General features: G+C 43.0%; 2 protein-coding genes across 3 annotated transcripts in view; one reads left to right on the top strand and one right to left on the bottom strand.

Moving 5' to 3' along the window:
* The window catches only part of kz (putative ATP-dependent RNA helicase kurz), a 34,666-nt gene extending 29,849 nt beyond the window's left edge, over positions 1–4,817 (top strand). Inside the window, exons 24-26 of the mRNA XM_084598294.1 lie at positions 714–882; positions 2,122–2,219; positions 4,641–4,817. Coding sequence (XP_084454420.1) covers positions 714–882; positions 2,122–2,219; positions 4,641–4,723 — 350 coding nt within the window. The 3' untranslated portion in view covers positions 4,724–4,817. The remainder of the gene's footprint in view (positions 1–713; positions 883–2,121; positions 2,220–4,640) is intronic.
* Positions 4,818–6,148: 1,331 nt separating this feature from the next.
* On the bottom strand, positions 6,149–21,618 carry LOC146196552 (fructose-bisphosphate aldolase-like). 2 transcript variants are annotated; one of them, XM_084598298.1, is made up of 7 exons: positions 21,461–21,618; positions 18,784–18,911; positions 17,557–17,823; positions 16,418–16,578; positions 11,175–11,433; positions 10,472–10,671; positions 6,149–7,650 (listed from the first exon to the last, which is right to left on the bottom strand). In XM_084598298.1, the coding sequence occupies exons 2-7, from the start codon at positions 18,893–18,895 to the stop codon at positions 7,555–7,557; spliced, it is 1,095 nt and encodes a 364-aa protein (XP_084454424.1). In that variant the 5' UTR covers positions 18,896–18,911; positions 21,461–21,618; the 3' UTR covers positions 6,149–7,554. The 2 variants fall into 2 exon arrangements, with proteins under 2 accessions (XP_084454424.1, XP_084454425.1); XM_084598299.1 differs by having other exon boundaries at positions 6,149–6,452.
* Between the last annotated feature and the right edge of the window lie 188 nt (positions 21,619–21,806).

The following is a 21,806-nucleotide window of genomic DNA, read 5'->3' as shown; positions in this document are numbered from 1 at the left end:
CCTAAACGTCCTGCACTGTCTCTCTCCTCTGCCTGAGCAGCTGTCAGTGGAGGGAAAGGAGCATACAGGAAGGAGGAGGCAAAGTTGTGTCATGCATGCACTGCTTTGATCTTATGCAATAACCTTTATCTATTGGAATGCAGAAATTACATCTTTTAACTTAAGATAGCTGCCGGTGACAAAACAAAGCTGTTGAATGCTGGCACTGGTAAACCACAGTCATAATGTTTATAATGTACCGTGCAAGAGCACTGCCACAACCATGACATAACTGCTAATTTTTAATGCGTGTTTTGCTGTGGGAACTAGAGTGGGACTGGCTAAACATAGCGGCCTGGAAAGCATTGCACTTGAGAACAGAATCTAGCCGGCACTGAAACAGCATTGGTATGCTATTCTGCATTGGGCAAAGGTTTTGAGAGGGAAAGGCAGAGAGTAAAGGGTGTAGAACAGTAAAAATGAAAAAAAAAAAAAAAAAAAAAATCATAATGTTGTCGGCGTTGAATTAGTGTGTAAATGCAACAAAGGGGAATGCAGTGAAGTAATTCAAGTAAAGTAATTGTTTTTTCACCGGCTGCTTTGATCTTATGCAATAACCTTTATCTATTGGAATGCAGAATTGTTACTACATTGTTGTATTGGAATTGTTACTATATTGTGTAGAAATCTGGGGTGGTCTGAAAAGCCAACAAGTGGTTGTGTTCTATGCGCAGGACCTCATGCATGGCAGATGGAGGCCGTGGAGCAAGAATTCCCCGAGAGCCTCGATAAGTTCCGGTGGTTCGCACGTTTCCTGCTCCAAGGAGATGTGTTGCCCTTCTTTGAGAAGTATAGCAAGCTGCTTCTGTCACCACCTGTCACCATGATCAAGAGCTGGGCCAGGTTAGTTCACTCATCATTATTGGGTGTACAGCATATTTAGCTTAGGGTGAGAAAATTGCAGATGAGCGCAGGTAAAAATTTCCTACCAACTTTCACTTGAATGGCAGGAAACTCGGGAGATGAATTGTTTACTGATGCGCAAGATGTGAAATTAATGCCTAATTCATATTGTGCAATTTGAATATGTCAAGAAAAATAGGACAGGTTTAAATACCACGGAATGCTGCCCGAACATCTCCTTTTCCACTCTTCACACTTACTGACAAAGCTTCTTTCATTTTATTTCTTTTATCCTTCCATTTTTCTTGCTTGCTTGCCTGGAGACTGCCTTATGGATTCTTATGCTCTCCAAGTACTGTTGATGGAGCTAGCGCAGTTATTGTTTGTTGCAAAAGTTAATTAAGCGTCGACTGCAAAGCAGTTCAACTTGTAGAGACTTTTTTCTTACTTTAAATCTGTTCCAAATCAACCGAGATCCACTTATTTGGAGTCTACATATGCGAAATGGCATGCCCCACGAGTAAACTTTCTTCCACTTCTGCCATGACGCTGTGAACAGTGTAAGCTGTCGGACATATGCGGGTAATTTCAGCAATAAAGCTGCATAGCATCTAACAGTGCTGTTTCTGTAAAAGTATTCGTACCAAATGGTTTTGCTTGCTCAAAAGAAGCCTGCAAAGAAGGCCATCATTACAGCTAATTGTGAATGTAGCTAAATGCTATGTTAGCAAAGTTGTCAAATGTTCGAAAAGAATTTGCTTTCTGTGCTTGGTTCAGAGTCTGGCAGTTAGTTGCTTTGTCACAAATGGAATGTAATTTCTGGGGTATCACGAGTTACGTAAACTGGGCCATGTAGTTTGTCCCGCCCTTCCAACTCCTCTAAATATTGGTGTACTCTTTTTTTTCTTTTCTGAATAACGTTCATTGATTGACATACTGTGTCAAGTTTCTGCCAGCAAAGACATTTCACTTCCTTTTGAAGTGGGCAGCCTATTCTTGGTGACCGGTTTCTTTCGAACAAGGCCCCGCGCACAGCTGTGCTACGATCTGAGCCAGGTCACGTCTGACTGCATCCCTCTTGCTCTCCAGAGGTGACCTTCGCAGTTTTTGCTGGGACCACTGGGTGCCTGTGGGGGTCATGCGTCTGCATTTATCGCAGGGCAGGGTCCTGTGCCTAAGAATAGCATGACTGGCACTGCCATGCGTATTGTTGACTCTGTCCTTGCACATGTTTTATAGGCTGCAGCCTCGCACGGAGCACTTATTGCAAGCCCTTGTTGCTCGGTCTGCGAACTCGAGACAGAAACTGTGCGACTTGTGGGACAGCGAGCCAAAGTGTGAGTGGTGCACTGTTGCATACACACCTTTCATCTATGTACTTTCTCTCATCATGGAAAGCGTACAGCGTAGCTGCTTACACATATTTCATCTAATTTCTCTTATCATCTCATCATGCAAAGCATACAATGCTGGCCTCTACCAGCATACCGCACGAGTGCGAGACTTGGTAACGGCTGAAATAAAGTTAAGTTGAATGTAGCATGGGTATTGACACCTTGCTAAGTATATGCATGACCTAAGTTTAGCTGTTGAACATGGTCAAAAATGAAGTCATTCACAAGACACCGAGATCCATTGTATGGTATCCAGTGTATATCCAACATATTCAGTGCATTTCTTGTTGAAAAGAGGGAGTTTTTCATGGTGTTCCTATGAGAAAATTTTGTGACCATTCTGCATTTGAATTGAATTAAATTCATATCTGTGAGAATTTTGTTGGATTAAAGCAGTTGCCACAACACGGTGCAGGGGTGGGTATGTTGCAGAGAGCCATCACACAGTTCAGAACATTTTGCACGCTCAGGGCTATCAGGACCGACAGTTGCTGCTGCATCTCGAAAGTCGCACAAAATTTAGAGAAGCGTGTTGCTGCTGGTAAAAAATAGTGAAAAATGTGGGAGACACCAATGTACAATTGTTTTGTGACGAAGAATAATTTGGGTTCAACCCACTACTGAGGCTTCACTTTCCAGTGTTCGGCTACAGTTTTCCCAGATCTCTCTTTCCCCTGAGTCCCGTGATGAATGTAGTGGAGTTTTATTATTTTTGTTATTGATTTTAATAAGAAATTGCTCTCTTCTTACATAACATCCATATTAGTAAGGCACCTAGATCTCTGGATCAAACTTAAGGGGACCCCCTTCCTACCCCCTTGGTCAACAAGAAAATGAGGCTGATTGTAACTGGAAAGACAAGATGTTGCATCGGAGGGCACAATGTCCCATTGACTAGGGAGTTGCCCAAAATTTGTTCTTGTACCAGCTGTATGCGTTGCGTGCTTTCTACCTTAAGTGGGAAGCACTTATTTGGTCTTTTTATGCGTGCATACATGCAAATCAGTGATGCTCACCAATCTGTGATGTCGAATGCAGAATGAACGCTCGCACGTCGGGTGTCCTTGTTTGTGGGATCACTGGGAGATCCAGTGGTTGATGACTTGGCCTGATGCTCATATTTCTGACAGGCAAATTATGCGGAAGAAATGCCATCTAGTACCTAGAGCCATTTGATCTTGATTATATGTTTGCTTTATCGAGGCTAACAAAAAAAAGAAAAAAGCTTTTGACTGTTGTTGCATGCAACATTTAAATTTTTTGTGTTAATAAACACAGTGTGTGTGCTTATTAATTTTTATTAACACAGGAACAGCAGCACTACAAAATTTTGTTATTTGGGAGGCTGTTTGCAATAAAATTTAGGCAGCACGCTTGGCAGGTACCCAGTGCTTTGGTTTTGTCTCTTTTGATGGTAATACATAATATTTTAACTGCTGACACGCATGAAAGCTAGCACCTTTTTTTTGGCTCCCATACCATTTGACTTGGATGCACATTTACAGTTGTCATCTTCATTACTTTTTTCCTTTGCTGGCTTGTAACCTCCGTAGTGTGGTGATCAAGAGACCAGTTTTGCAGTCACTGGTGCCTTTGTCCAATCAACCTCTGGTCAGGAATATTTTGCGATGGGTGCAGCAGAGTTACGATGTACAGGTCTGACGTTGATTTTTGCTGTGGTCAGCCTGAGAAGGCATTCATACTATCTAAAATTGCCCCAATGGCTACTGCACAAGTATATCCGTATCATTAATCTTGTGTTTTGCTATTTGTATTTCTTGGGCAAAGACTGCTTACATAAGCACAACCATGGATAGCACGTGGGAGTTAGTTACTGCAGATTTGGCTTTTTTTTTTTCTGTGCCTTGCAACTTTCAAGAGCGCTGCTTATCTAATGCTTGAAAAAATGTGCACAGAAATATACTACAATTTCATTCGTGCAAAATGAACCTTATTTTTAGTCGCTTATGCTGGAGGCCAAAAAAAAAATATATATATATATATATATATATATATATATATATATATATATATAAAATTTTTTTTTTTCCCAAGCATTAGATAAGCACAAATGCTTTGCTGCTGAAGGTACAGTAGCAGTTCGGGCTATACAACAGATTTGCACAGCAAGGGGAAGTAAAGCTCCCAATAGAGACTTGAGATGAGCACAGACGTCAACTGAACATTTATTTCGCATCAGCAAAGCACGAAAACCGCAATGGTGTGGGGTTATCTTATTGTTTGTGAAATTAATGTTAATTGCACATATTATTTAAGCTATTAAGCATGCTATTAAAATAGCACGTTTTGATGCAATGTCTAGCTATACACATACTCTTACCTCTCTGCATGTACATTTCACAGACCTGCTGAAAGAGTACTTGGAATGGATACAAGAGAGCCTTCACAACGAAGTCACCCTGGCGTGGCCTCCAAAGCCAAATTGACCCGACGAACTAGCGTTGTACATTTTATTCCACAAATGTAGATATGAAATAAATAAGTTATTGTTGAAAATTCTGTGTATTTTGTTGCAGACAATACAGCGCATAATTCTGATGTCTCAACTGTAGGGCCCCTAAACTTCTCTCCTCACTAGTTTTGTCATCGAGTTAAACGGAGACTCTGGCGCAAAAGTGTCTGAAAGGTAACACACCTACTGAAGGAGAGGAATAATTAAAGAATTAGATACATATTGTGAACATGGTCATACCCCAGATTTTGATGTCACCTCCCAGCTTCCCCAGAAGGTGGTTTTACGGCTACTGATAACCAAAAGCATCACATAATGCAGCCTAAAAGGGAACAACCCCCCTAGGATATCTTATTGTTTTGATTTATATAATAAAAGCAACAGAAAAATACAGAAGTGGATTCAGACTTTTTGAAAACACAGTTATATGCGCTCTTTAACAATATTTGTGCTATTTGTCGCTGTGAGACTCCTCCAGTTAAAGGTATGACTACCCTCTGGATATGTTATACCCCAGTCACACAGTCACTTTCAAAGGTGATTGAGTCGATAGCCTTAGATTTTCAATCGCGATCGAACTCGGAAGTCTATTAAAATAGTTCTGGTGTTTGGCACCACTATCATTGCTTTCAGTTTTGCTATATATAACAACTTTTTGTAGTAACTGCAGGTGTTCAGTTGTTATTCAAGGACAATTTTGCTTTTTTTTTTAACATGTTGACGTTCATACGGCTGTGCTTTTCATTCTGCTTGCTTTGGCGCATGTTACAGTGGTAGAGAGTAGATAAATGCACCTTAAAAAGAGCAATGCTATATTAATTATTACAGATATTAATATTTTACCACCTAAATGAGATATAAAATAACGCTTGTTCACGTTTTGGTATTGTAAACACCCTGTGTGCACGTGTGTGCGTGACGCTCCTCGGGTCAACACTAGCAACCTTGCACGACGTTCGAAGGACTTAGAGATCTAGACAGAGCTCCGAGCTGTTACGTCCACTCTATAGACTATCGACTCAATGGCCATTGAAAACGCCCGTGTGGCAGCTTTCGAAGGCCTTCCAATAGACAGTCTATTCAAGGGCCTTCGAAATGCCCGTGCGACAGCAGTATATGTACTCTGGAGTTTCTCTGGCTTTGTCCTCGAAATGAACGGCCACAAGCCTTCATTTAAAAGGCTAAATGGACTAGATGGAGTCATCCAAACATATTTTGCTATGCTGCTCTCTGCTTCTCACATCCCTCAAAGTGACAAGCCTTTACTAGCAAAATTCCACCCTCTCACCAGCTACTTTCAGAATTGGTTGCCCAACATGAAATTTGGATGTTTACTTTCAGTAGTGGACCTTGCAAGAAATATATATTATGGTAGAGAAAAAAATTTGCCAACACAAAGTGAAGTTAACTTGCAACTTTTATTGTGCACAAGACATTAACGCTTGGTAACACCGAATGGCAGCACTAGCATATAAGGGAATGTCCAGACCACACCAGGGGGCAAAATTTTGATGCAATAAACGTTGGGTCGACTAGTGGAAGGGGTCACATGCCACTACAGCTAGGAGAGAAAAAGTTCCAATTATGGTGGAATGGGGGGAATTGGAAGTCTAGTACTCGTGGTTTTTGATAAAGAGGATCTCTGAGGCGGCCGCTCCAGCAACACCTCCGGCGTACTTTCCTAGAGCAGCTTCACTGCAGGCCTGTTTGGACAGAACACATTATCACAAAAGCTTATCAACCACAGTGTCATGGTTACTGCATACAAAGTTTCCAACGAAATGCATGCACACTCCTGTGAGCTTAACAGCAGCAAAATTAATTGCAAAGTCTTTACATTTCACTAAGTCTCTAAATGCCACTGAATTGGCACACAAATCGCACACAGCCCAAAGTATTGATCATAAAATACAATACATCAAGCCTCACAGTTGTTCGTATGAAAGCTTGCAAATAAACTGTATCGACATGCTACAATGTGTTCAAAGGCAGAATAAAAAAATATTGGACAAGACTATCCACAAGGAACCTTTTGTAAACAAAGGAACCGAATGGGAAAATATTTGCAATGCAAGAAAAAAATAAACAACTCTGAAAAAGCAACAGTAGGGCAACAATGGCACTGGTAAAAAAATATACTTTCTAAACACTACTGCATACATGCTTGCCAGCTTTGGTGCACAAAACAATGCATTACAAAAGTATGGCATCATTAAAACTGCAGATTAAACAAAAATAACAGGCTTGGAATGCAACATGAACATGCCAACATTTTCATGCACAAACTATGCTTCTCGTAAAAGCAGAAAAGCAGTAATCACAAAGATGTTCTGTTTTAAAAGTGCCTGTACTCTGAAGAGAGGCAGCAAGTGTGCAAAAAACGTCTAGATTCCTTTGGATGACAGGATTTCTGAGACGTCTAGATTCCTTTGGATGACAGGATTTCTGAGAGTATAATGACAAAAAGAAAAAATTCCACCTGCGTACATCAATAAATGCCTCTGCGCAAAACTGGACAATACAGCTTAAGAAGGCACAATTCATTTTATAAACACCATGGTTGGCCATTTTCATCCATACAGCACTATTGCTACTAGACTAATAATCAAGGAGACCGTGCTACAGGACAGTTATTGCGCAGCTAAATGCATGCTTTGTAGGCAGCACACTTGCAAATACATGGAAACTGTAAGCTTTTCCCCCCACCAATAAAACTGGAAAATAAAGAAAACTCGTGGAAGGGAGAGTAACAAGGCTTAAGAAAGGCTTGAAAGCTCTTTTGGGTTTCTGCAGTTTTGAAAGAAATCAGTAGGAGTGGGTGGGGACAAAGTTGGAGCGATCGGAGGCCAGGCTCTGAATGGAACCCGGGGAGTACAGGCCCTGGCAAGCCAAGTGGTTAGCCTAAAAAAATGAAAATAAAAAGGGAGTGGGGTGGGGGGAGGGAAGGTGGCAATAAAAGGAAGAACAACGTGCATTACTACACATTCCTTTGCATTTCAATTGCAGGCAACGTCAAACCAATTTTATCAGGCATGCTGCGCTAACCAACAAGTAACCATACTGCAATCATAGCCGCAGCAGACTCACACCTACACCAAGCTTTACGTTAACACTAGCTGCTGCATAATATTACCTGCACAAAAGGAGGACTACATGACACTTCCGTAAGCTGGAATCCAGGCTTGCAGGTATAATTCAATACTGCAATGAATGTTTATGATCTAGGTACCCTAACCTACCAAGTAGATTTGAAACAGCTACAAGCATTTTCGGTTGGCTCGACAGCTGCAGCTAACCTATGCAATGGTGCAAGGTATGCACATTCAGCATAAGCACCAAAACTTCTATCCTCACTAGCAGGCATAACAGTCGCCCGCAAGTGTACTAGGGGCCTTTACCCTGATGCCAGAGCACCAGAAGCAAATTCTTGCTACCTTGGATGCTTGAGATAAGGAGGCTGCAGTCACGCACTGTGAGTGGTGAAATTTGTGCAGAATCTAGTTTACACTAGCACCTGCCTGCAGGCACCACACTACAGGCACTTTTGCTTCCACTGGCAAATGTCCGTGTAGTCAAAAGGCAGCATTGCATTTGTTGGGGTGATCACCACAAAAGCTATTGAAACGGGCACTTGTGTGCCCATGATGCAGCAGCCAGATTAACCTTGCAGGCTGCCTGCCTTTGCATGGAGCAGCCATGCTGGAGCTGCAAACACTTTGAAATGCAAAAACGCATGCATCGTGCAAGGGTATGGTGCAATTACCATGCTCGCTAACAGCAGGCAAAGTGCAAATGCTGAATATGTGTAACAAATGCATGTTTGCGGTCTTCTGGTTGTTTGTTTAAAAATAAAAGGTGGCAGACACCACTGTTTGCTCCCTTTGCTGCTGGATGACTAGCAGCCTCTCAAACCATTCTTACTGCTCTTAAACCTATTAAACCAAGCAAGCAAAGGCACTTCAAGGCTCCCTTAAACTACTTTCCCGTACCACCATGAAAGGAACACTTTGAGCAGCGGGATTTAAGTTATAACTACAACAAGACATGAACTTTTACGAATAAGCTAGATGCAATATAGCTACTTAATACCTAGTAGCTTATCCACTGTGCTTTTCATTTATAATCCTTGTGCCTCCACCACTGTTTGGTGAAGCCTTTCGTTTAGAGGGCATAATGGAAGGAGCATGGCATGTTTGGGCAAATCAGAGAAAACAAAAAAATACGAGTGAAACTAAATTGCTATACTGACTCTTTGACCAATGCACAATGATCTGTAAATTTAACGGTAGCAGGCTGCTAGTAAAAGTACTTCTGGAATGTCCTGCTTTTTTGTTTTTGCAGTAGAGGCTAAACTGGAGCTCTGCCATGTCCAGCCTTTTGCAAATTTCTACTGCACCCAAGCAGCACTGCTGCCATCACGCACACTCTCGGAAACCTGTACATATCAGCCGCAGGATACTGTGAAGGTGGATGGAGCCCTCGACGACGATTTATTCCAGGCATTTATACTGCACAACCAGAAGATAATTTGCAGTGGCAATAAATACTACAATCCCGCATTCATAAATCCTGGGCTTGATCAGATTTGCCAGCCAGCTATACTGAATTTCAGAAAAAGTGCAACATCCTTTTTTTTTTTTGTTTGTATCTAAAGTATGTGACAAGTATTTTGGCTATTTTTGCATAGGATTTTATGAAAGTTGACAGTTCACTACATTTGCTGCAATCAGTAACATTGCATTAACAAACATTAAAAAGCATATTTATGGTAGACGTTGGCTACAAGGATTGTTGCTTACTATATTCTCAAAAGCCACTTAGAAGCCACGACTTGGAGACATAATTGTTGATTTGCAATTATTCTGAATAGTTCACTGCAATTTAAACGCATCTACATTAAAATACATATTCATTAGAGGCAACCACTACTTCTAAGGGAAGAGTGAAAAAAAAAAACAAAAAAAAAACACCTGCAACAGAAAACACCCCAAGTATACGCATTCAATCTACCGAAGGAAACTTTCAGACAATATGGCCTTGGCTCAAATGCAAATGTATTGCTAAGCACGAAATGTTTTCTCGAAGCAGCAACATCTGCTCATTGTCACTAATCATTATCAACCTAAAATGCTTACAGTAAGACGGCATCTTAGTTTTTACCTAGCCTTCTTACAATAGATTTCAATTTTAAATAAACAGTCACATTCCCACAGCCTTGCCCCAGTGAGGTTTATGTACAGGGTTGTCCACATCTATCTACAACACTGTCAATGCTTTCAAAGCGCCGTTGCATCTGGCCCAGCCATGCAATGAGGCTAAGTGGCCAGCAGCTCGAAGCGCCACCTCTGGGTCACTCTGTGGTATCACTTTGTTTCGATATGAGCCCGCATCAGATGCAGTACTGGCTTGAAAGCAGTGACCATGTTAATAGCTAGAAGTGAATGACCCTGTACCTCTAGATGTGTACATCTACAAAAGAAGAGTAGCAAAGTATAGTATTTTGAAGAAGAGTATAGAATTCCAGTGCACCTGGATTGTGCTCAGCACGCTACATATGACATCAGTTGAGAAGCATTTCATGCTTAACAAGTCCTGAAGACCAACACCACATGCCTAGAACACACTGCCTATGTCAAGTAGTTGCTTGCTAACCAACCTTTGGTTAGAAAAGCAAAACAAGGGAACTATCACGCTTCCAGTGGAGTTTCCATTCTCAGCTTACCTTGGCGCGCTTCAAGAATTCATCCTGGCCTGCCTTAACGTTGCCAGTCTTTCCGCCCCAAGCCTTGAGGGCACTGGCTTGCAGGGCACGGCCATAGCTGAAGGTCAGTGCCCAGGGCTTCTTGCCTGGATATTTGTTGATTGCATCCAGGTTGACTGAAGCCTCCTCTTCAGACTGGCCACCAGACAGAAATGTGATGCCTGCAGACATGAGGGAAGAAGGAAACCATTTCTTGATTCAAGTAGTTTGCCAAAGTCTCGAATGCCTAGATCACAATGTTACCTATGCAAAAAGCAGAGACTAAAGTGGACAAGCACTGCTGCCTTGGGTGATAGAGCATGCAGCTATTCTGAACTGTTAAAGGTTACTACTGCCACTGAGTACTTTTTCAGCTAGTCTATAAGCAGAAGTTTCAGTTCTTAATAGGCATGATAAGAGTAGACAAGCGGTACAGGAAACATGAGGTGGGTAAGCAGACCTAAAGGAATGCGGCACTCCGTCCCTATTAATCCATCCATCGTTTCTTGTACTGATCATTTCTACTATGGATGGTTAACTTATCAAACTTTACACCCTTCTAAATAAGGTTAAATCAGTACAGAATGCAGCAGTGATCAGTTCTCCAGGTAATAATTCGACAAGACAGACGTGGCCAATGACCATTACTTAAATGGCTTCACAGAGTGGGACCATGAGCACTCACCAGGAACGGCAGCTGGCACAGTCCTCTGCAGGGTGGTGACAGTGGCACGGGCAACATCAGCCGGCGTGTACTTCTTGGTGCAGCTCTGGCCAGCGGTGACCATGTTGGGCTTGAGCAGGGTGCCCTCCAGATAGACATGGTGGTCACTCAGAGCCTTGTACACGGCTGCCAGCACCTCCTCGGTGACCTTCTGCGCCCGGTCCAGGTCGTGGTCACCATCGGGAAGCACCTCGGGCTCCACAATGGGCACAATGCCAGCCTGTGCACAAGACGAAAGGCAACGTCGAAGGGGTGTTATTTCGACCACGGGCGTTTTAAGGCTTTAAATTGGGGTTTCCACTCTGCTAGGAGTCCAGACACGCTACCATTGGCAAGGCCAACTTTCTGCCCCTCTGTGCCATCTTGTCACTGCCTGCTCGTAGTTAGTATGACTGCATCCCTATGTGTGGAATACAGAAGGCATAGTATGCAGTAGCTATTGATGAAGTAGTGAAAGCTGCATCAACATTTTTCTTTCACAAGCCCCGCTACATGCACACAAAGTTAAGCTGGATGTGCCATTAGACGAAGCTGCCCGTAGTTGAACAGAACGTAGCTGAATAGATCGAATGTTTCGTTTATGGGAAAAGACAGGTATTCTTTTGCATGAGGTTTTCAATGGGATATTAAGACAGTTTGCATAAGCAATCACTCGCAATACCCGGGTTTGATTATCCAGGCTCAACTGCATAAATGCTTCCACTCAGGAGAATGGCTACTAGCATTTGTTGGCCGGTCGGGACAGTTCCCCAGAACTGTTGCACTGCATTTACAAATTGCAGAAAATCCACTCTTGCCGACTTCCATGAGTGCTGCCAGGCTAGACCGGCTCACATTCATGTGGCGCTGCCGTCTTTAGGATTACAGTGGCAAGTCTGACTAGTCTGAATATGTTCATTCAGAATGGGTTACAGTGCACACAGGGTCGAAAACTAAGTACAGGGTCGTCCACCTCTAGCTATAACATGGTCACTGCTTTCAAAGCAACATTGCTTCCGACCCAGCCATGTAACAAGTGGCAGGCCATGGGAAGCACCACCTCCAGGTCCCTCTTGTCTGAGCCGCTTTGGTTTAATGTGCACTCGCGTCGGACATAACGATGAGCAAACAGTGATCGTGACAGCTAGAAGTGGACGACCCTGTACCCAACGCAAAAGCTGTCTCGCAACAAATTCTATTTAGAAAGAAGAAATGCATATACATGAGGTTATACGCCTGACACACGACATAACCTTATGTACAGTCGTGAGCAAAAGTGGTATACAACACTCAGCCAGTGACGGAGCTCGGGAAAACTACATAGAAATTCCAAATAGCGATAGCTACAGGGATAGCGACAGCGACACGTGAATGTGACTAAAATGGGGCAACGCCACTACTGTATCAATCCGAAATAGATGTTAGATGAAGTCACAATGCCCGAGCTCCGCCACGGACTGAGTGTTGCACACTACTTTTGCTCACGACTACTTTTTCGACAGCACATGTGTATTTCAGGTTGCTTTCCCTCGTGGCATTTTCACACTGCAGAGCAGCCACCCTGACGTCAGACTGCTTGAGGCATGCGCCATAAGGCTTGGCCCACTCATACATAAGCACACCCTCTATTGACTACTGAATGTACTGTATGGTGGAACGTAATTATAAGCACACTTTTTTGGATATTGCATCATCCTGAAGGATGCAAAACTAGCCTAAAGCATGCTTTTATTACTCATGAATTTGAGTGATTGAATTGGTAAATCAGAAAGTAAACTGTACTAAACAGGTGCTACTGTAAGATTTTCCAGGAGCCTACTAAAGTCTAACCATGCAATATACCTCACAAATGAGGCAACATGCTTTGAGAATGAAATGATCTGAAGCCATGTCACAAACAATATAAATTTAGCTTCAGAATTACAATGCAGCAGTCCATCCAAACCTACAGCATCACAAAAGCAGTAAAAGTGCACAACTGAGAAATTTTAATTACCAGAACTGTTTGGCATAACTAGAAGGACAGTCTATGAAAAATCAAACTGAATGGAAATAAAAATTTGAAACGTATAATCTGCACTGGAGTTCAGCCAAATAATGGAGCTAAATTACCCTCCATCCAACGGAATGCCCTCCATCCACCTTGTTATTTTTGCAGGCCAAGGCCAGCAAATCATCTCAGACCGAAACTATGTACATCGAAATAGTAAATGCCTATGCGAAGGTAGCATGCTTATCTAGGAGATTGTTTATGGTTTTTGAGGATTAACATCCCAAAGCGGCTAAGGCTATGAGAGACTCCATAGTGGAGGGCTCCAGAAATTGCGACCACCTGTGGTTCGTTAACATACACTGACATCACACAGCACACTGCCGCCTAGCTTTTCGCCTACGTCGAAAAGTACCCGCCGTGGCTGGAATTCAATTCCACATACTTGGCTGCAGAAGTCGAGCGCCCTAACCACAGCGTCACCATCGTAGTTCCCATCTGACTCCCACATTATTGCATGTCTACTTAAGCCCCAGTACCTGACAGGCAAAGTGAGCAGCCCTATATAAAAATTTTTGAATGTGATGATGTTGAATGTGAGGGTGCTGAACAAAAGTTAAATTCATGCAGAAAGCTGACCCTAGAGCTATCGTGGATTAGGAACTTCGTCATTTCGCAAACAATTCACCTGCATAAATGATTGTTCATCTTCCTTTTCTGAAGTATCGTCTGGCGTTCCCCAGGGCAGTGTTTAGGGTCCTTTATTATTTTTAATATATATTAACGATCTGCCTACTGAAATTACCGTATTTACTCGCATAATGATCGCACTTTTTTTTTAAGATACTGACGCAAATTTCGGGGTGCGATCATTACGCGGGGTAAATTTTCTACAAAAAATTTTTGAGCACCGAAAACGCAAACAAGTTGCAGGTCAGACGTCTTGGAACATATATCTCGATTACAACCAAAAATAAAAGCTGAGTAAGGCTTACCTTCGCAATAAACATGCACATTAAGCATCACATGGAGTGCACAATGCCCATTTATTTTTTTTTTCGTCAGTACTGTAATCAAAGTCTGAATTCTCGCCATCCTCGCTTTCACTGCTGCATGATTCATCGGAAACGGCAGTGTCGTCGCTGGGAGCATCTTCACAATCCCACAGGAAGTCATCTTCCGTTCCATCCAAAGCGTTAAATATGCCTGTATTCTTAAAACTCTTAGCCACTACCTCGTCAGGGATACTGCTCCACGCTTCTGTGATCCACGAGCACAGCATCTCCACGGATGGCCTTCTAATCTTTCCGCTCGGCGTCAAATCATGCTGGCCCATCGCCATCCACTCAGCATAAAGTCGTCGAACGTTGTCCTTGAACGGACCGCCGTATTCTACGGACCGGATGTATTCTAGGACCGCCTCCTCAACACGAGGGAACTTGCCCGTTTTGGGTCCACGGAAAGCCCGCCGTGTCTTGTTCGTAGCCATCAGCTTCTCGCGCTGCTTCTTCCAATAGCGTATCCTCATTTCGTCCACGCCGAAATGCCTACCAGCAGCGCGGTTGCCATGCTCCAGTGCATAGTCGACAGCCTTGAGCTTGAACGCGGCGGTGTAACTGGCATACCGCCCCATGGTGAAATGGCGTAAACTCGCACAAAAACACAAAGCACGCTACGACGCTGCCGAATTGCAAAATGGCGAATGCCTCAAAGCATGGAATCATGGGAACTCCAACGTTACTAGACTAGGTTGGGAACTCGTCGGAATGCATTCGCTGCGGGATGACTGCAGATCAACCACCAGGCGGCTCCATGTTCGGGGTGCGATCATTACGCGGGGAATTTAAAAAATGGAATTTTGACCTCAAAATTCAGGGGTGCGATCATTACGCGAGTGCGATCATTATGCGAGTAAATATGGTACCTCTACTATACATTTGTTTGCAGACGACTATTATATACCGTAAAATTTCTAATCCAGCTGATCACCTTGCTCTACAGAAAGACCTGGACCGTATAACAAGCTGGTGTGGTAATTAGCTAATGACAGTTAACACGGACAAATGCAAACTCATGACTTTCAGCCGCAAGATATCTAATTTCACTTTTACCTATTCGCTCAATAATCAACAAGTCTCTGCGGCGTCTTCATACAAATATCTTGGCATTCATTTCACTGCTAATCTTTCCTGGTCAACACACATAACATCACAGCAAAGACTTCACATACTCTGATATCTAAAACTTAATCTTCACGCTGCGCCTTCTGCCACTCAAAAATTTGCTTATCAGACATTTGTTCGCCCACAACTTGAATTCCCTTCGCCCATCTGGTCGCCTGATCAAGCATACTTAATACATTGTTTTGAATCTGTACAAAATGGCGCAGCACGCTTCATCGCTCGAGATTATAACAGTCATTCCAGTGTGACCAAGATCAAGTTATCGTTATCTATTCCTTCTTTAGAATCATGTCGAACAATCGCACTTCTCTGTTTATGTCATAAGATGGTATACAGTCCTCATGAAAACATGTTGCCTTTGTCACAGCCATGCCGTACATCTCATCGCCTTCACAATCACAATAGCTTCACACGCATTTTCGGTCGTATTAAAGCATTTAACTTGTCTGCCTTCCCACGTGCCATGAACCTCTGGAATAACCTTCCTGATGACGTTACTAATATCGGTGATACTGCAGTGTTCAGAGAAATAATAGCTGACATAATTGCTTAATATTTGGTCTATGCCCTTTTAGAAACAATAATATTTTGACATTGTATAAAATCCACATTATTACCCTCTTGTTGGCTTCAACTGAAAATTTTTTGTCCTATGTAGCCTTATTTTAAACTTTGTATAACTGTTTCTTTTCATTTAGTGTCTTGTGTTCAATACTTTCGGGTAAACATTGTTTAACGTTTTCTTTCATTTGTTGTACTATTTGCTCTTACATTTTGTTATTTCATTTGTATGCCCCACTCACACAATACTCCTAACAAGGAGCCTGTGAGTTATTTGAATTAATAAATACTGGCAAAACAGCTTAAATTTCAGCGGTAACACAGCACTACGTGAATTTCATTTCAGATTCATTGTATGCACCTACGTATATTTAAACAGCTATATAGTCCTCGAACTTGACTGAAAGGATTCAAATAAGCTTACAAATTAAAATGGCCTTTCAAAATGTGCATATACGACCTAAAAGCAAAAGAAAAATAAACTGCTGTACCTGCTGGCAGCAGACAGCGTAGCGAGCCAGTACGTTAGCATTCTCCAAGATTGACAGAGGCGATGGGCAGTGGGGGCGGATTTTCAGGACACAACGCCACTTGGCAAAGCGGCAGCCATCCTTGCGGTACTGGACACATCGCTTGGTCAGATCATCGAGACCTGCACAAGCAAAATTGCACAAGCAAAGCTGTCCGTCAATATAATTTTTTGTGACATTAAGTGCACATGTAAAACTGCCCATGTACTCTCAACATAAGTGTTCCAGCAACACTCAGAAAAAGACAAAGGGACCATGTTTACAGAAGCTAATATCGAAACAATTTCCTATCATGACAACAAGAGTTTGTGACCCTTCTTTCACAAGAAGTGCAGCTAGACAGAGCAGAGAGCCAAGTACAATACATTTGGGAGATAACGACAAGAGCAGAGAGTGCGTAAGAAAATCCACGGGGGACTAGCCTTGAGATAGGACAGGCGGCACATATTATCTTTGATAACAGCATGCATGGCTGTCTGGAGAGCCTCAAGGTAGACCAAGGAGAACAGGGCAGCCCGCGAATATCGTTCACCGAGGTCACGAGTACTCAAGGCCAGTTCAGTGAAATCTGTCCCGAGGTCCAGCTCTACTGTTTGCAGATAAAGTTAGGTGGCAGCACAGAAGTGAAGAAACACCCACTAAGGATAAAGCTCGATCTGCCAGTACTGAATAACCAAACCTCAGCGAAAGGCCCCAGAAAAAAAAAAAAAAAAGAAATGCATATTGCTTCTTGGCACATTCTGAATATTGTTTAAGCTGCTGTTCATAAAAGGCTCAGAGTTATAAGCTAAGGCAAATTAAGCTACCATATACCCAAGTGGAAAGGACGAGAAACAGACAAGGTGCACGAAGTGAAAATTTACGACTTCGTACAACAATTCCTTCCAAGTCTTCCTACTACAAATTTTAGGAGAACAATTGCTCCATATGCATCGATGAATAGTGCTTGGAACAGTAAATTTAGCGGACTAACTAAACCTGTTATCTGGATATCAATTTGTTGTGCCTCGCTGTACTGAAACATGATAAAGGCGAACAAGGCAATTTCCACTTTTGCAACATTTCTACTTCTTGCAGCAGCTCAAAAATTTCACACACACCCTGTGTGGTGCTCTCATCATCAGTGCCCATGAGCGGAACAACGCCTTTGTCCACTTTGATGCCAGGGATGATGCCGCGGTTCTCCAGGATCTTCACAAATGGAGTTCCGTTGTCAGCCTGCTGGTACAGCGTTTCGTGGAACAAGATGACGCCACTGATGGCGCTGTTCATCTGTTCACCACAGGTGAACAAGAGCTGCCGGTACTGGCGCCGGTGCTCTTCAGTGTTCTCAACGCCAATGCCCTGGAGCCGCTTGCCCATGGTGGCTGCACGACAAACAAATAAGGAGGGTGGTGGTGGTGGAAAGCATTTATTACAGAAGAAGAGGTTGCTTGGAGAGCCACACCTAGTGTGCCGCTTGATGAAGACCAGGTACTAAGAGAACCTAGTTCAATGTGGCCACAGCAAGTACAGAAACAAAAAAATCTAATTAGTCTAATGCAGTATCAGAATGCAGTTATAAAACAGGGGAACACTGCAACAGCTTCAGAGCAGTATTTACAACGGACACCTGACATGCAAGATCAGGTAGTGCCCAATATAGTCAGCTGTAGTGCAGCAGCAAAGCAAACTGAAGAAATCAAGAGGGACAATTTCAGAAAATAATTTAAATTGCATAACCACAGCTACATTGGAACAATTTTCCTCCAACGCGGGTTCAAGTTGAAGAGTGCGATACTGCAGCACCAAGCACCCAACAGTGCGAAATGATAAAACATGCCAATGAATTCTGAAGTAGGATTCCCATTGAGTACATTTTCGAATTCGTTTCATTAGTGGCCCCAGCACAATCAAGACTGCTTTTCAAATCCTGCACATGAGACTATGCACCAGTGCTAGTAGCAGTGTGCAAAAAAGGCCTGCTCAAGGTGCCCACTGTGTGAATCCTAGCATGCCTGGTGTTAGCTTGCTATGAAACCAGCTCTACATTGAGACAATCAAGTATGCACAAAAAAATGGGAAGAATAGCTTTTTATATTGAGAAAAAAAAAAGCCCTTGTAGAAATCGTGACTAATAGAGTTGCTCCACCAAAACAATTCCATCTGAGCAAGTGCAAGTCTTCTGTAACCTTTTCACTGTATACTGCACATTCTACCAAGGGTACTGAGGACATAATCTGGCATCTGCCTGTAGTAAAGCTAAAAAGCGAACTAAGTGCCCTTAACTAATATTTGGCAACACTTAGAAGTCAAATAACCTAACCACATCCTGCTACACCACTCACCGGTACTCTCGTCAGCGGCCAAGATGCCCTTGCCGGGGGCAACAATGGCCTCTGCAGTCGCCTTGAGCTCCTTCATCATCTCGGGCGGGGGGTAGCTAAAGTGGCCAGCCATCTTTTACTGCTGTTAGCTGCAAAAAAGAAATGGGAAGAGGAAATCGGTCACAACCACATGCTGCGCACAGGTGCTCAGTGAAGACAGATTCTGCAAAAAAAAAAAAAAATGTATTTGCTGTCTTTCGCACTTGCAAAAAGAATTAGTTCATACTAACTCATCCAGCTTTCAGTTTTAACTCATTTCATAGAGCATAACCCAAACTAACCAGGAGCTTGTTGAAATCTGATGTACAGACATAATAAAGGCTTAGGTAGAATCATTAGAACATTTAAACTAACTCCTGTGTATAAGCATACTGACTGTTCAGTTATAAAGCAACTGCTTTGCTAGTGCATTTTGTCTTATTTCATTCTGTACCGTAGGCCACTCTGGTCATCTCCAGACAGAATGATTACATAACAATAATAATAATAATAATAATAATAATAATAATAATAATAATAATAATAATAATAATGTATAAAAAAAAAGGCACATCTATTTAACTTTACGAACACTCAGCATGATGCTGAACATTTTCGTTAAACAGAAGAATATCAGTAAAAGAGATATTGGAATGATCAGAACTTGCAGATGAATGCTGAGATGCTTAATGAAGAGCAACATCTGGCAATGTTGCATGCATAGCATATATCAGAAACACAAAAGTCTGCATCTGATCTGTTCTAAGTGATTTCCAACACATCTGCCTTCTTTGACTCTTAGTTTTAATGCAAGGCACAAAATCAAGCTTAAATAATTTTATTTGGCACGCTCTTAGCAAACACATCTGGTGCTATCAGGTACATTGTTTTAGTTTCATAGCCACAATATTTCACTTCATCCACGAATATAAATCGACAAATTCCTAAGTCTGAATATGATGAGAGCATAATCGAGGCAGTCTATGTTAGTTCAGTGGTATTGGTAGTTACTCTCAAATCATCTGTGCATTTAGCTAGTTCGTTGGTAGTGGTAATCACTCTCAAATAAATTGTGCATTTTCTTTTCACGGGACAGCAACTACCAGTCAGGGGAAAAAGGTGGCATTCAAAGTTACCAAATATTGCACTACAAGCATTAGGAGAGTTGAGGTGCTCAGAGCTCTTTAGAACGACAGTCATGAGAGCAGAATTCTTTCTTCATGTATCTTTCTGGTATCTTCCTGTACTCGGGGCTGAAGACCGCATATGAGCTGAGCACCAGGCCAAAGGAAAGGTTGCATATCTATCAGGTGGGTGTTGCACAGTGTTGCGCATATTTGCGCCGTAGAAACCAGCAGGTGTGTGCACAATATGCCAGGTCCACACAACCATTAACAGAATGAAAGAAAGTACCGAGATGAGAAAGATAAAAACTAGCTACAGCTGCAGACCGCGCATCGCTGTCCCGGAAGAATGCCGAGCCGCGGGAGTCATAGAAGGCCACAGCGAACGGCTTCATTTGCGCGGAGAATTAACACTCGCTGCTACATATGTGGTTTCAAAAAAAGACAATGTAGCCTAATCCAAAGTATTTCGTTCTAAACGAGCGTTACTAATGTGGCACAATACAGGTAACGTCGAAGCTTTGACCGAGTACTGGATGTAATTGCGTAAAATACACAGCCGAACTGGCGGGCAACTCGAGGTGAGAAATGGATACGCGATCCGACTGAATAAGCTTCGTTTACCGCGCGCCTGCCTCTACTCAAGATTGTAAACAAGATACAAGAATTTCCCGCAAGGTCACCTTGGACGTCAACTCCGACGGCCTTTGGCCCTTGCGCAAAGCCTATCTTCGCCCTACGACAATCATAAAACAGACCAGACGCACCAGTTTGAAACACTGCCAAGGCGAGCATGGTCACGTATTAAAGCGAGCAACGACCTTACCCGAGAAAAACCAGCTGTTAACGCGATAAAATGAGCGAAAAACACTAATTTCCGCGGCGTATTACGCGCTAAACAGCGAATGGAACAATATAGGAAACAACAAACGGAGCTGATAAAATTCGACGAAGTTCAAACGACAGTTAACCTGTTAACAAATGAAGTATCCAGTTGCCTATAAAAAAACACCTAGCTAGGAGCTTGCGTGTCCCGTGGCAGCGAGCAAGTGCACAGCATCATATTCGCTTATGCACAGCAACAAGTCCCCATAGCCCAAAAATCGTGTTTACTCCCTGCAGCTAATGAAAGAGCGCCGAAATCTTCGTTTCACACACGAATCTTACTTGTCGAGCATAGAATCACTGATGCTGCAATGTTGCACCACGCCGAGCGTCAAACAGTGCTAAGACAGTGTCGAGAAGTCGCGCAGAAAGCGCAGTAATTGCGCTCTCTGCGGATAGTGCGAGAAATCCAGGAAGTCTTCGAATTAACCATCGCAAGCGGTTGGGACAGAGCTGTACGGCTCTACCTGTTAGCTTCGCCAAGGCTTTATAACGTAACACTAGACGGAAGTGTCATTTCCGACAGGCGAAACGGTAGACATGGCTCGCGAGACTGATCTCGTGCGGCAGTTCGAATCCCCGAGCAGACCGCTCACCGGCCGTGGCGGTTCAGTGAACGCGTCAGCTGGAGCCCTGGCAGAAGCACTCACCGGACAGAAGCTTGCGAAGCACTTCAGTGGTTCAAAGGAGCCTCGGCAAGCTGTTAAGTCCAGCCGACTGCTACCGTGGAAGCCCGAATGCCTGATGCCCAAGGTGACCCGTGCAGTCAGCCCAAGTACCGCAGACGAGTGAGGCGACAGGGGGCGGGGCGCCGATCACGAGCCGCGCGCTCTTGTTAGCTTTCTTTCTCTACACATCGTTTCGCTAGCAATTTCAAGGAAAACATTAGTGATAACTTTTGAGAATTCAGCGCAAAATTAAGCGCACAGTTTTTCCTATAGCAACATACTTCATTAGCGTGAACGTTGCCACAAGTTTCGGTTTTGGTTTCTTGTT

This window comes from Amblyomma maculatum, chromosome 3, assembly GCF_055883805.1.
Source record: "Amblyomma maculatum isolate TAMU_Amacu chromosome 3, ASM5588380v1, whole genome shotgun sequence".
Classification (NCBI taxonomy): Eukaryota; Metazoa; Arthropoda; class Arachnida; order Ixodida; family Ixodidae; genus Amblyomma; species Amblyomma maculatum.
Note: the sequence above shows the minus strand (reverse complement) of the source record. Positions and strands in the feature narration are given on the sequence as shown.